A 15,521-nucleotide genomic window follows, 5' to 3' on the forward strand; every position below is an offset into this window, starting at 1 on the left:
AGTGGATTAAATGTATACATTGAGTATATATCGCTCATCAAGGTAAACTTCATAACAACCTTCACCCCAGCGAAGCTGTTTACTGTCATAGGAGATAGGGGATGTGTATAAAGCCTGCAAAGAGTGTTTTCAAAACTTCAGAGTGGAGAAGGACAGATGTAAAGCCACAAGGCTGTGGCATTTTTTCACCACCTGTGTCTCAGCTGAAAGCAGAACTATCTATTCTTGATTTTCAGTGCTTTACTGCCTCAGCAGGGGATATCCAGACTGTGGCACTCATCCCAAAGAGGCTGCAGATATACTGCCGCCGGCTTTGATTGTATCAGGATCTGGCCATGCAAACCTCTTTGGCTGGATTTGGAGGCTTGTGCTGTCTTCTCTAACACAGAAGACTGACTTCATGCTTCTCATAATTGTTACAGATCTGTGCATCTGCATGGAGTATGTGGAGCATACAAAATGCTTTATTTCTATCCCTAAGAGTCAGAATGTGGATTTAAACCACTTACTCCTTCCCTCTGTCCTTTTCTATCTCTGCCAATTTTTCTCCAGGACTGAAACCCTGACTTCCAGGCACAGAGCTGCCAGCTCTGTCAGCAGTCACTTCTCCTCAGCAATTTCTCCTGAGTGGATCCTGCTCATTTGCAACAATTTTAATTCTACTGAAGGAGTTTTATTTTCTTACTCTCCCATTCAAAGGAAAGGCAAAATCATCTTGACAGAGATCTGGAACTTTCTAGGGCATCCATATTCATCAGGAATTCAAAATCCTGACATCAGAGAACAATAGCTCTGGGTTATTTCTTTTTGAAGAAAAATGTACTATCTAGGTGATTTCCCTGGGAGAAACCTACTTTTAGTCAAGATGAAAGAAACATATTTGAAAGGTTACATTATGGAGCGATGCTTTTTTTCCCCCCTTAAATGACAGTATCTGTACACCTAGATTATATGAAAAAGCCAACAGATGAGCTCACCAGTTCAGTGGAGGAACTCTCAGCTATCTTAAGAAAACTAAGAGTAGTTCAAAATAGTAGCAGTTTCCCTTTGCCTTCGTTCCAAGTTATAAACCAGAACAACTGAAACTGCTAGAGCTGTTTCCAAATGGCAACTGAAACACATAGTCCCAAATCAACTAGCATCTAATATTCACAAGGATCACTAGAATAAGGCCTACATTTACCTGTTTTAATGTCCTCTCCATATCAATGCCTTGACCCCATGGAGCTGCAGGGTTAGCAAGACAATCACCAGCATTTCCTCTCCTTGAAATATCAATCTTCTGTCTTCTAAGATTACGGAAAGTTTCAGCCATCACAAGTACTCCATCATAGGTTAGTGCAGATGTATACTAAATAGGTGGACAAACACAGTGCTTTAGAGTTGTCATGTCTTCACAAAAAAATCAGATGTTTCAGGTAGTTCTAGTTTGATTCATTATGCAGCAGTTTCTCCATCTTTATTTAGAGAAAAACTCCCCTCAAAATCAATTTTGTCTAAGGAACAAATGTAGGACTGAAAAGAGTACATTTCAGTGGCTCCATCTTTAAAACTGCATTTCTTAAAAGCAGATAAATCTGCCTCTGAAGTATTGTTAAAAGAAACAAATTAAATTGGCAACATTCAATTCAATTCAACTCTAAAATTGATTTTTTTCCATTTGTCTTCTATATTAGGGAACAACCTCACATACTTGAGTAACTTACTCAAAAGAAAAGAAAGGAATAGCAGCTCACTGAGAAAACACAACTGAAAAAATGCTGACACCTCTGCTACTGGAATTATTAAGAATTATCAAGGGTATATTCTTCCTATTGGAAAACCTATGCTGGCCCTCTGAATGACATAGAGCACTGAATGTTCTGAGTTTGTACTCTAATTGCAGTAACTGTTTTAGGTGGAGAACGTGCCAAACAAAACATGTAGGTAAGTATTCAACAGATGTTTGCTTGGAGCAACCTAAATAAAGGGACATTTTCTCACTATGGTCCTCTGTTGTACATACTGCACCAGTGCTGCTGTGGATGGGCCCTGCAACTTCCAAAATCTAAATTCACTTGGTTCAAGTCCAAAACATGAATTTCATGAATATTCACTGAATTCTGTAGCTATATTTTGTATTGTCCATGTTGATACTTTCTCTAGACTTTCCCAGCTACCACTCTCCCAGCCAAGGGAGGGCTGATTGCTTATCTTTGCATAGTGCCCCACACAAAGTAGCCCAGTTTCAATTAGATCTGCTATACATTAGTACATGTATAGTAAGAGAACTATTTTGATGGAGTCATATTTACAGCTGTGATTAAGCTGTGATTTGCCTGCCAAGAAAATTACAGCTGACAGAAATATTTTGTTATCCATCTGTAAGGGATAGAGGAACACTAGGACACAATTTCACTGTAAGATCATGCCTGAAAGTGATTACCACACCAGGTTTTGAGGTGGATAGGAACTCCAGAGGAAACTCTACATGAAAATTTAAGGGCAGTAAATTCACAATTGTGGTTATATCTCATATGCAGAAGAACTCAGCTGTCAGAAAAGCTCTGCACTCTATGTGAATTTAGATAATTAGACTAATTCATGTAAAATAGGTTGAAATTAAGTTGTCAGTTAAGCATTTGACCTTTAATTCCTGTCAGTAAAGGGGTGAAGTTGGAGAATAAGTGACAAAGGACATTAAAGTAGATCAGTGAAATGTGTTGCAGCTTGTGTTTCTAGCGTATAAGGATAGGAATAATTAGTTGCCAGTAATAATAAGATCAACTGCCCTGCTTTCTCCTCTGCCTAAATATTACAGTCTTCACTCATGTATTCAAAAATGTTTATCAGAAATTAGGGCACTTGATGGATGCCTTTGGTCATACTTTGGATCAGCCAGTACCTTTGGCGGGGTCTCGGATCCTGGGTATTCTCTCTGGTCCAGCTTCTTCCAGCGCTGCATCAGCTTAGTTACCATTGGGGTACTGAAATCTACTAGCTGAAATCCAGTCACATTGGCTCCTCCATGCATAAATCTCTCCAGAGATATATCTTTGAATCCCTAGAAAATCAATTTAAGATTTTCTTTGTCCTTGTATATCACTATGGCCCCAACCATAAACATTAGAAGGCAGAGACAGTGCATGAGGATCTCACTGTTAGTGCAAGGAAAATGTGGCATCAGAATCACATCTTTGTGAAACATGGTGGTGATAACTCTCAGATCTCCTATATATCAAAGCCTAGGGTGACCCCCAACACTGAAAGAAAAAAATAAAGTACATATACTTCCTGCCTTACTAGTTTCTCAGGCTAATCTTTCAAGCACATATTAAAAGTCTTTGATATAATTTGTTTTTAGAGGCACAAGTGAACTTCAAAATAAAGCATAAGACAAACTGCTAAAGCAAGCTAAGAAGCAATCATTCTGTTCATTTCTTACCTCCTACTTAATGCTAGATATCATATTTGTATTTTCCTAAATTTCTGCCTGGCATTTATCAGTGCAAACAGAGTGTTTAACATTAAAAAGATAAACTGGGGAGGGGGGGGAGGGGAGGAAGAAGGGGTACTGACCCAATATCCCAGGGAAAAAAGTTGTTAAGCACAGAGACTTGATTCATTTCCCATAGGATAGTGACAGAAAATACAAAAGGTAACACATCAGGAAGTCCTATTACCCACATTATTGAACAGCCAGTAGAGAGCAACGAGTGTCCTTGCTGAAGCAGATGAGTAGATGCGCCAGGTTCCAACACATATCCCACTACCAGTTAACAGTAACAGCTGATTCCTTGGTTACAGCACCAAGGGATTGCATGGGAAAAGTTATTTGGGGAACTATAAATGTGTAATGCTGAAAATCTAATTTGTAAGACCTCAGAGAATAGACATGTCTCATTTAACACGTCTGAGGTCTTAATAATAATCTGAAGTGATCCTAAGTTTAGATACAAGTACAGCACAGCACAACAAAATGTTTTGTGTCAACTGAAATTCCTTCAGGGAGAGCAAAAAGAAAACTGTTTAAATCATACATTAGACTGTGTCCTACATGTGCTGTGCAGGTATTTCAGCTTAAAAAAAGATTATTATTTTAGTAATAAAACATTGCATTTACGCTTTCTTTGCCCTCCTATGAACATTGTCTGTGTGAATGTGCAGTTTAGAGTGAAAATACTGAACCAGTAATTTGATTGGAAATAGCTGATCTTACAGCAAAATGAATGTTCCATGGAAAATGTAGAAAAGTTACCTCAAGAACTGCTGTGTTAGCAACATTCAAAAGATGGGTCAAAAATCACAGTGTAGTTCTAATAAATTCTAGTTCAGTCACAAGATACACTTAGCAGTTTTCTATGCCACACTGATTCTGAGAGAATTTAAGAGGGTAACATTGTGCCCTTTGTGTCTAGATGGCTGTAACAACCAAGGCAAGTTCTTTAAGGTACCATAAAGAATGTATTATGCACTATCACATAGTAGTGACCAATGACAAATGTTGTGGGAAGTGCTATGTCTTCATAGTAAAACTGAGTATTCCACTTACCAAGTAGGGGTATAATTCTAGAAAAGTATCTTACCAGGTTGGCAACAATATAATGGTATCCTTTAACGTGCTTTCCTACGCTCACGATCTGTGGGGGAGAAACGAGAAAAGAAGCAAAAGAACAGTGTTATATTGGTTTCTTTAGGAAGGTGTTTGCACAGCCAGATATCTATAAATTCTGAAACACACAGCATCAGTAGCATGATGCTGAGAGTCTTTCTCCAGTAAGGTAGCTATAACTTTCCAGGTGCTTAATCATGGGAAAAAGTTAAAGTGAGTAGTGAACTGTTAATCTAAGTGTCTTCTGTATGACTGAAAATGCTACTAGAGTGTGCTTTATCAAGCAGAGCAATTATCTATGGGATACAAATTCAGAAGATCAGACATAAACTAGAAAGCCTACCTGCTGCCATAATTTTAGATTTTAAATGTGTGGAATTTATGAATCAGGCTGGGTTTCCCTCTCTTGGGATTAAAGTAGTTTGCCTTTGAGGTGGTCAGGTACTGTGAGTATGCCCAGGTGGCCAAGAAGGCCAATGGCATCCTGGCCTGGATCAGGAATAGTATGGCCAGCAGGAGCAGGGAGGTCATTCTGCCCCTGTACTCAGCACTGGTCAGGCCACACCTTGAGTCCTGCATCCAGTTCTGGGCCCCTCCATTTAGGAAAGATGTTGAGTTGCTGGTATGTGTCCAGAGAAGGGCAACAAAGCTCGGGAGGGGTTTGGAGCACAAGCCCTATGAGGAAAGGCTGAGGGATCTGGGGTTGCTTAGCCTGGAGAGGAGGAGGCTCAGGGGAGACCTTATTGCTCTCTACAACTACCTGAAGGGAGGTTGTAGACAGGTGGGGCTTGGTCTCTTCTCCCAGGCAACCAGATGGGTTGGACTTAATGATCTCAAAGGTCTTTTCCAACCTGGTTAATTCCATTCCATTCCATTCCATTCCATTCCATTCCATTCCATTCCATTCCATTCCATTCCATTCCATTCCATGCTATTCTACTCTATTCTATTCTATTCTACTCTATTCTATCTTTGAGTGTTATTCAGGTCTCAGTAACATGCTAAAGACTTTGGAAGCAGGCATGAATGAGAGCAGAGGTAGAAGGGACAGTGAGGTTGCCCTTGGAGTGTTCAACCATAACACAACATCAAGTGATGCAAAGGAAACAACCACTACAGTCCTGATATGGCGAGCTCAGTGACAGGTTTTAGACAAAAACTGCATCAAACTGCACCTTATTGCCATTTCTGTGATGGAATGCCTCTCATTTAATGTGCTGAAAATCAAAAATGAAGACGATTTTCTCAGCAGAAAATGGTATTCCTAGTTCCACTGAAATTAAAGTTGTTTTTACTGACTAACAGTAATACTTGTAACACACAGCTTGTATTTAATACCAGCACAGAGTGCATCTAACTCCTATGTTTGATCGTTTACCACTTAGAAAAGATGTACTTGCAGCCCAATATGAGTATGTGTGTGTTTGGGGTTTTTTCCCTCACATAATCATCTCCACAAAGCACTGGAGCTTCCTTCCAAATGAATACATTAGATACAGACAAAAGTTTTCCAGGTTACTCAGTAAGGTCTGTCTCCCTTCCTGCTTTTTAATCTTAGGTTTAGGCCCTGAAAACCTGGCAATTTTTTTCCCTTTATGGATTGCACCTCATGTTCAAAAGAGAGAAAAACCATTCACGGATCCTTGCAGCTCCTTTTCCCAGTGCAGTAAAATATAATCAATATCACATTTTGGAGATGAGAGGTAAGTCACTGAAGGACTAAATAATTTGGCCAGAAATACCCAAGCATCCAGGATCTAAATCTGGAAAGATCTGTGGCTCTATTCCCTTCCAGTGGAAGGGAAAACTGAAGGGATGTGGCATAAACATCTGCTCAGAACTATTGCAATTTCATGATTATGAAACAATAAAGTAAATAATTTGCCTGCTATCATTTTGTTCTTCTTGTTTCCCAACCTCTATTTTATATTTATAGTCTGTAGCTAAAATGCTTCTATTTAAAACACAGAACACAAACTAAAAAAATTGCCAAAGACTCTGTCCCACTTTCCCTTTGTCACCCTTCATATGAATTAATTGCATATTTTGGACTTACTCAAACTCCCATTAATACCAGTGAACCAGTGAACCAATGATGCCATTTTACTAGAGGGCAGCAGAAAACAAAGAGGGAGAAATCACAGTTTTCCTACCACCAACTCAACACATATGAGGAGGGTGCAGTCAAGACATTTTTTCCCACTTAATAAAAAGCCTCAATAGGAATGCGACCCCTGACATCAATAATACTTTGCATGAGGAATAGTGTGGCCAGCAGGAGCAGGGAGGTCATTCTGCCCCTGTACTCAGCACTCATCAGGCCACACCTTGAGTACTGTGTCCAGTTCTGGGCCCCTCAATTTAAGAAGGACATTGAGACACTTGAATGTGTCCAGAGAAGGGCAACGAGGCTGGTGAGAGGCCTTGAGCACAAACACTACAAGGAGAGGCTGAGGAAGTGGGGGTTGTTTAGCCTGGAGAAGAGGAGGCTCAGGGGAGACCTATTGCTGTCTACAACTACCTGAAGGGAGGCTGTAGCCAGGTGGGGTTTGGTCTCTTCTCCCAGACAACCAGCACCAGAACAAGAGGACACAGTCTCAAGCTGCACCCAGGGGAAGTTTAAGCTTGAGGTGAGGAGAAAGTTCTTCACAGAAAGAGTCATTGGCCATTGGAATGTGCTGCCCAGGGAGGTGGTGGAGGTGTTTAAAAAGGGATTGGACATGGCACTTGAGTTTAGTGCTCATGGTTTAGTAGTCATGAGGTGTTGGGTGACAGGTTGGACTTGATGATCTCTGAGGTCTTTCCCAGTCTTATTGATTCCATGATTCTATGACCTGTGCTCTTCCATTATAGAGAAATTTCTATAGATTAAAACTTCACATTTTGAAATAACTACAGTATCATAGTTTAAATGTAAGTGGACTGACATGATTTAAAACATATGCGGCACGATAGCGGTACCAGACCCTCAGATCCAGCTACAGCTCCCTTTGAGCTCCTTGAAGCTGAGGTAGCTTTGGCAATTAACACCCTTAGTGATCTGTTACCTGGGGTTTGGTTTTGTGGTCAACCTGCAACCACTGAGCTATGTCAGATACAGGTCTCAGTAAAATGAGTAAATACTGCAAAGAGCTCATCAGGTTTGCTTCTGTCCTTGTTTCTAGCAAATGCATCCAGGTATCACTGCAAAATTCCTGGATTTGATGTGAACAATACAGGATACTTTTTAAAAAGTAAGTTTTTAATTTCCAGTGGATTCTCTCTTAGGGGGAGAAATAAAGGTACACATTTAGTTGTCTTAACTAAAGGTACCATCTAGTTGTCTTATCTGCCTTCATAGCCAGTGGGAAAGAGCAGGCACTTTGAGGAAATGATTCATCTTATTCTAAAACACATGTCTAAAATTAATTAGACAGCTTGTGCCCTTAAAGTGTATGTTTTTCTGCACTGACTAAAAAAAGAGATGATGATTATTAACTCTGATGTATACACCTACATTTTATATCCTTAAGGTTAACTGAGATGAATTCCACCCCAAGAATGTTGATCATGCAGAGAAATGATGCCATATGGATTGTATTTCCAATGAAGACTTGACATAATGCTGATGATGAATTTGAAAATGTTTATGGTTACTGCTCACACATAGTTTAGTTTTCAAAGCAGGACTTGCTTGTGATCAAGGAAGAAAGAGCTTGTTTAGTAAGACAACATTCTGTAAGTATCTTATACTTTTGAATAGCTAAAATATACATACTGTTTCCTTTCTGATAGACTGAACTCACACTACACTTCAGGGGTGCTTCTGGGCACATCATCTTCTTTGGCATCATCCAAAAGAATTCAGTTTATTCATGTATTTTGAGTCTGCCCTTGATGTGAATCCAAGGAATTGGGAGATTCACTTCAAAAGAGCACATCCCTGACACCAAATAGGGCTCTGTATGGATGTGTGTGGGTCCCACTCTCTTAGGCCCTCAGCATTCATGGGGTAGTTGCAAATACACGTATAACAAACACAAGGCTGAACAATGAGAACTGTCTTCATTTCAAAAGGAAGATCCTAAAGAAAGGGCAATGCTGCCACAGGCATCCATGGTACTCTGCTTAGGGAGCAGGTCTGACATAACTCTGACCAGTTGCAAAACCTGAGATAGGGCTTGGCATCAAAGATGGGCTTTGCCAGTCAAATAAAGCAGTGACACACTGAAACTGCTGACTTGGTAGGTCAGGGTCATGTTAGGTCAAGGAGGACTCTCTGTATGTGTAACTGCCTTTTTCATTGCTTCTGGATGCTTTGATTCATAACTGTTCTAGCGCTGGCAACCTGAGTGAGGTAAGATTCTTTCCCCTCACAGAATCACTATGGTTGGAAAAGACCTTCAAGATGATCAAGTCCAGCCATTATTTAATTCTATCAGGGCCACTACTACACCATACCCTTGAGCACCATACCTAGATGGCTTTTAAATACATCCAAGGATGGCAATTCAACCACTTCCCTGGGCAGCCTGTTCCAGCTTTTGATAACCCTTTTGGTATAGAAGTTTTTCCTAATGTCTAACCTAAACCTCCCTTGGTGTAACTTGATGCCATTTCCTCTTGTCCTATCAGCTGTGACTTGCAAGAAGAGACCAATACCCACCTTTCTACAGCCTCCTCTCAGGTAGTTTTAGAGAGTGGTAAGGTTTGTGCCTCCTTTTCTCCAGACTCACTGAGTCTCTTCAGCTGCTCCTCCCAAAACTTATTCTCAAGACACTTCACCAGCTTCTTTGTCCTTATCTGGCTATGCTCCAGCAACTCAATGTCTTTCTTACATGGTGGCTTTCAAACCTGAACACAGTAATCAAGGTGCAGCCTCAACAGTGTTGAATACAGTGAGCCAATCACCTCTTTAGTCGTGCTGGACACACTGTTCTTGACACAGGCGAAGATGTTGTTGGCCTTCTTGGCCACCTGAGTACACTGCTGACTCATCTTCAGCTGGCTGCTGATCAACATTCCCAGGTTCATTTTGGCCAGGCAGCTTTCCAGCCACTCTGTCCCAAGCTTGTAGCATTAAACGGGGTTGTTGTGACCCAAATGCAGGACTCAGCACTTGGTCTTGTTGGAGTCCACATGACTGGCCTCAGCTCACTAATCCAGCCTGTCCAGGGCCCTCTGAAGAGCCTTTCTACCCTCTAGCAGATCAACACTCCCACCCAACTTGGCATTGCATGCTAGTTTAGTGAGGGTTCTCTCAACCTCCTCATCAAGGTCATTGATAAAGATATTAAACAGGAGTGGCCCCAGCACCGAGTTCTGGTCACTACTTGTGACCAGCCACCAACTGGATTTAACTCCTTTCACTACCACTCTTTGGGCCTGGCCAATCAGCCAGTGTTTGATCTGGCAGAGCATGAGCCCATCCAGGTCTAGTTTGTTCATGACGATGTTGTGGGCAATGGTATCAAAGGCTTTTCTGAAGTTCAGGTAAACAATGTCTACAGCCCTTCTGTCATCTACCAACAGAGTACTTCTTCACTTACACCTTCTAAACATGGAGGGGTTTTTTTGCTGTGTACTCCCACTCCTCTGACTTCTTAAACACTACAGACTGATATTGTGCCTGGCTGTTGCTACAGTGATTTCAGCTTGTTCAGGGACATTTTGGGAAGAAAGTGCTGGGAAAGGTGAACTGATTTCTGACTACTTTGGGGAAGAATTAGAGCAGGCAAAAGCAGGATGCTGCACTGACTTTTGTATATTGATTTGCATGTTTTAATTCAATGATCAAGGTGGGTAGCACCTAGAATTGGAGCTCTTTTATACTATTATTTGTAAAACTGAAGAAATCATTAAATAATCAACATGCTCTGAAGAAGAATTAATAAGAAAATACAATCTGTTTCCTCAATTATCATTAGCAGGAAAGATAACAAGAGTCATTTCACATATTATCCAGTAGTCACATTATGAGTGAATACTTCATTTCAGTAAATGCAACAGGACAGAACCAAAGTGAAATATTAAAGCTCTTAGGCAACCCAGGTGCTTTCAGAATCTACTGTAACTTTCTTTTCCCCAAATACCATTGTGCTTGTGAGTGTCTGCAGATGGTGAACTCTGAAAGATAGAATCAGCCTTAGACTATATATATTTCTAAATGCATTTATGCTTAAGAAAATAAAAAAAAGAACATTACTTTGTGATAATTTCTAGTTGCTGATCATAAAATCACAGAATCAATAAGGTTGGAAAAGACCTCATAGATCATCAAGCTCAACCTGTCACCCAAGACCTCATGACTACTAAACCATGGCACCAAGTGCCACGTCCAATCCCTCTCTGAACACCTCCAGGGATGGTGACTCCACCACCTCCCTGGGCAGCACATTCCAATGGCTAACAACTCTCTCTGTGAAGAACTTGCTCCTCACCTCGAGCCTAAACTTGCTCTGGTGCAGTTTGATCTACCTAATTCTGATTTCAGTGATAATTAAAAACAACCAGAATGATACCCCTGACTGATAAAGGCAGAGCCAGTGAGATCTGAACCCATTGCAGGCTTTAGACACAACTCTGAACTTTTTGACTTTATCATACAATACTATTCTCTCCATTCATCTGAATAATAGCCTGGCCTAGGAAACCCAGAAACTATTCCACTATTAAAAAGAAGAGCTACCAGTGCCTACTTTGATTCTCTCTTTTTTCCCCCTCTTATTTCTTTTTTCCAAGGAGTGGCAAGTTCACTGACTTTGATAAAAGCATTTCCAGACTTACATCAGCATCCAAACAGAGAATCAGGCCCCAACTCAACCTCTCTTCTCTACTACTATGAAATGGATATTGCATATAACTCCTTTTTAAAAGCATGTTTAACTTCTATAGCATGAAATGATCCTCATTATAATTTCCAGAAGATGGAGGTCAGTACAGCTGGAGTGAAAAGGACTTATTTTCAGTCAGATCTTTTCAAAGGGTGATAGCTGTGCATTAGCAATGGGATTTTAACAAAGGTTTTCCTCTTTGCTATTGTGTCACAATCCACCGCCTGAAGAAAAAGAACACCTGCAATAAAATGAAGTCTGTCCAACACAATATAAAAAATGTGGCAACTTGTTAGAGACAGAAGATTGAGACCTGACCTGAAATATTGTGGCAGAAACAGCGATGACATAAACCACAACTGAAATGGGATTTTACACAATATCTGAAGCAAGGTTAAATCTTTTACAAAGCCATAAAAAAGCAATTGAGAAACAAGCTTAGTTTTAACAGCTAGTGCTCTTGAAAGGGCATGGTTGTTGGGGAAAGGGTGGACTGTTAACAGCCTACAGCCACCAGAGAGGATGTCAAAGAAGGCAACAACCAAAGCAGAAGTGGCTCCTCACAAACCGGCGTTCCTTTTTCTGTTGTGAAGACAAGCACTATTGAGCTGGCACAGCAGTGCACACAACTGCTCCATGCATGGCCGAGCAGAGGGTAAGGTTGCTTCCCACAGAGCCCGGGTGTCCACCACCAGATGGCAGGGCAAAGCCCTGTGTGGTGCAAGCAGCTGCTAGGGAAGAAAACCTGGAGACGCTGTTCAAAGGCTATTAACTAGTGCCCTGAGCACGGCTGGTTGCTGCTTTTGCTGTTAAAGTTGTTTGCATTCAACTTCTGTGAAAGGCTCACTCAGAGCTAAATGGAACATGCAGACTTGTAGGGGAAAAGGAGGCAAGGAAAAAGAAGAAGGATGTAAGAAGGAGGTCACTTTACAAATCCTCCAAACCATTTGTATTCATCCTTTGTCTTCCATCACCTATTTGTTTTTCCAATAACTGAAATAACCTATTTCTCGGTTCCAAGCCTCATCAGTTGTGTGGTGCAGTGACAAAACCTGGGTTTATTACTGTGCAGTGTGGGACTATTGTAGTGTGCAAAATCCCATCTGCTTCACAGAAAATGAGCCTATGCAAAGAGCTCTTCCTGGCTCTGCCGAGTAAGGAAGATGCCGATGACGCTGCCCACAGCTGGCTCCCTCAAGGGGAAGAGCTATCAGTTTGCACTGACATTACAGAGTTGCTTAGAAGCAACTCTGTAGACCTCTAGGGAAAAACAGCACAGAGAGAAAGGAACGATGAGGAAAAGGCACTTTATGAATCTTCCACCCTGTGGAGGCTCAGAAGCAACGCACAGAGAGATGCTACTATGTCCCTGAAGTACTATTAAGTCCAATAGTGATGCTACTGGCCCAGATTACTGTGTGCTGTGCATATACCAAATTCTTTAACTACTGATTTGCTTCTGCAGTTCTGTGTGAGCAGAACTAAGCCTGCATTTTGTTCACATGACTCAAAAACATAGAAGAAAACTGGAGACAGCGTGAGAGAAGGCAAGTCCATGCCATTTCTGACTCAAGAGATAAAGAAATCCTCATTACAACTAAACTGCATGCAAAAGCAATGTGATCTGTTGATAAATACTTATCTGTGCTGTGCTACTGACCCTTTGTGCCAATGCACTGTTGTGCTCATGATAAACAGGAAAGCAAAACAAACTGTGGACAGATCACTGAGCTCATACCTGCTTAATTCATGTGTCTGGTAATGCCTTCTCTTCCTGTAAGCATTAGGTTGTTTTATGGAAGAGACTGGATGGGGCACTTGGTGCCATGGTTTAGTTGATTAGATAGTGTTGGATGATAGGTTGGACTCGATGATCTCAGAGGTCACTTCCAACCTGGTCAATTCAATTCAATTGAATTCAATTGAATTCAATTCAATTCAACTCTATTCTATTCTATTCTATGTCTGTTAACAAGTATTGTTAGCTTATTGGCTTGCAATTTTTACAATGTAAGATCAATGATACTAATACCTTGCCATGTGACATCTTTGCATCCATGTTTAATCTCTAATATTACAAAATACAATGCACATTCCATTTATTATTATGTATTAATGCATCTGTGTACATTGAAGCATTAAATATGTGCCAGATGCTGCACAGCAGTTTTCACTTCTGTGTTTAAAGGCATATAAAGCCCTCAATGAGCAGCAAGGCTTGATCTTGCTGAAACAGACCACTGACAGAGCTGAGAAAAGTGGTGCCTGTCTACTGGGAAACATCCTGTTTAGTTCTTACAGCCAGAGGTGGGCAGGGAGCAGGAAAAAAAAGACTGGAATCAGCCTGTCTGGCAGACCAGGAGCCAAGCTAATAACTTCTGACAGCAAAAGTGATTCACTATACATAACTCTGAAGAAAATGCCTCTCACAGCAGGCACCTTGCAAGATGTCTAATGCACAGAGTGTTGAAGCTTGAACTTTGTGTAGTTCAGAGATGGATGGGAGAGAATGGAGTTGCTACAGTTGGAAAAAGAAAGGAAATCCATTGCCATTCTTGTGGAAAGAAGATGCTTGTTTTCTGAAACAAGTTATGTGTATGCCCATGTGTTTATGTGTGTACAAACATATGATCAAATACTGCAAATGTTACTGCATATGAAAAAGCCTGAGAAAACATAAATAAGGAATAGCAATATGGGCTTTCAGAAAGAAGTAACCATAAAAGTTCTAGGCAAATGCTGAGCTTTGCAAGAAGGTCATTATGGAGACACACTTAAACCTCAATACCTAAACATCTGCCCATGAATACTATGCAAAATTAGCAAAACATAGCACAGAACGAGGAACCAAAATGAATGAGAAGCTTAGTGAAAGGTTTTTAAGATGTGGTCACTCAAAGAAGCACAGAGGTGTTCTGATCACCCTGGTATTCCTTCTGTCTGTTTCTGATGCAAGCACATTATGGGTTTGTAAGAATCAATACAAGATGATACAGTTCTCAAGAGCTGCCTATACATGTACCAACAGATTAACAAGAGACAAATGAGCTATCTGTGGAGATCTATGCCTTGTTTTGTGGCTTGACTCAGCCTCATTCAACAAAACCAGCAGGACAGTCTGGGTGCACACCGGACACACAGAACCTGGGGGTTCTGGTAGACAAGCTTACCAGGAGCCAGTCATGCATGCTCATGGCAAAGAAAACCAACATCCTCTTGGAATGTATTACCAGCAGATCAAGGGAGGTGACTTTTTCCCTCTGCTCAGCTCTTGTGAGACACATCTGGAGTGCTCCCAGTGCTGGGCTGCCCAGTACAAGAGATCAGGTCCAGGGAAGGGCCACAAAGGTGACTGGGAGGTGAAGGGAAGCTGAGAAAGCTGGGACTGCTCAGGCTGGAGAATAAAAGACTCAGTAACCTGTATAAACACCCAATGGGGTGGCGTAGGGAAGAGGTTCATTGAGTCTTCCTGAGGTGGATAGCATAGGACAAAAGATAAAGGACACAGGTTCCAATAAAAAAAATTCCAATTAGAGGAGACTATGTTTTGTTTTGTTTTTTTTTTACATGAGCTACTAAAGTACTGAAACAGGGCATAAAGGGGTTGTGGGATCTCCATCCTTGGAAATATTCAGAACTTGACTAAATGAGTAACCTGATCTAAGACTTTTTAACAGTGGGAATGTCCAGGTGACCTTCAGAGGTCACTTCCAACAACAAGTACTCTGCTATTCTGTTTGTGGAACATAGCTGTTCATGTCAGTACTTCACAGTATCATTGCAAAACCAGGTTCAAAATCTTCCTCAGAACAAACTCCACATCTCAAAGACTCCAGTCTTTCTTTCTGGTACCTTATTTTCTCTGCAGTATTTAATGTGTGCTGCCAGGGAGAATTCTGACAGATAAGGAAATGGGGACCCACACCTGTTAACTTCCAACTTTTGCATTTCACAGTATCACAGTATCACAGTATCACAGTAACTAAGGTTGGAAGAGACCCCAAGGATCATCAAGTCCAACCTGTTCCAACAGACCTCACAACTAGATCATAGCACCAAGCGCCACGTCCAATCTCCCCTTGAACACCTCCAGGGACGGCGACTCCACCACCTCCCTG

The 15,521-nt window shown here is 41.1% G+C and overlaps 1 protein-coding gene across 5 annotated transcripts in view; it reads right to left on the reverse strand.

Annotated features, from left to right (window-relative positions):
- Positions 1-15,521, reverse strand: part of GRIA4 (glutamate ionotropic receptor AMPA type subunit 4) — a 268,030-nt gene that overhangs the window by 77,786 nt on the left and 174,723 nt on the right. For all 5 annotated transcript variants that reach the window (XM_009905665.2, XM_009905666.2, XM_054164586.1 and 2 more), the window contains exons 5-7: positions 4,566-4,619; positions 2,885-3,043; positions 1,184-1,351 (exon numbers count right to left, since the gene is read on the reverse strand). In XM_009905665.2, coding sequence (XP_009903967.1) covers positions 1,184-1,351; positions 2,885-3,043; positions 4,566-4,619 — 381 coding nt within the window. The remainder of the gene's footprint in view (positions 1-1,183; positions 1,352-2,884; positions 3,044-4,565; positions 4,620-15,521) is intronic.

Source organism: Dryobates pubescens, chromosome 10, assembly GCF_014839835.1.
Source record: "Dryobates pubescens isolate bDryPub1 chromosome 10, bDryPub1.pri, whole genome shotgun sequence".
Classification (NCBI taxonomy): Eukaryota; Metazoa; Chordata; class Aves; order Piciformes; family Picidae; genus Dryobates; species Dryobates pubescens.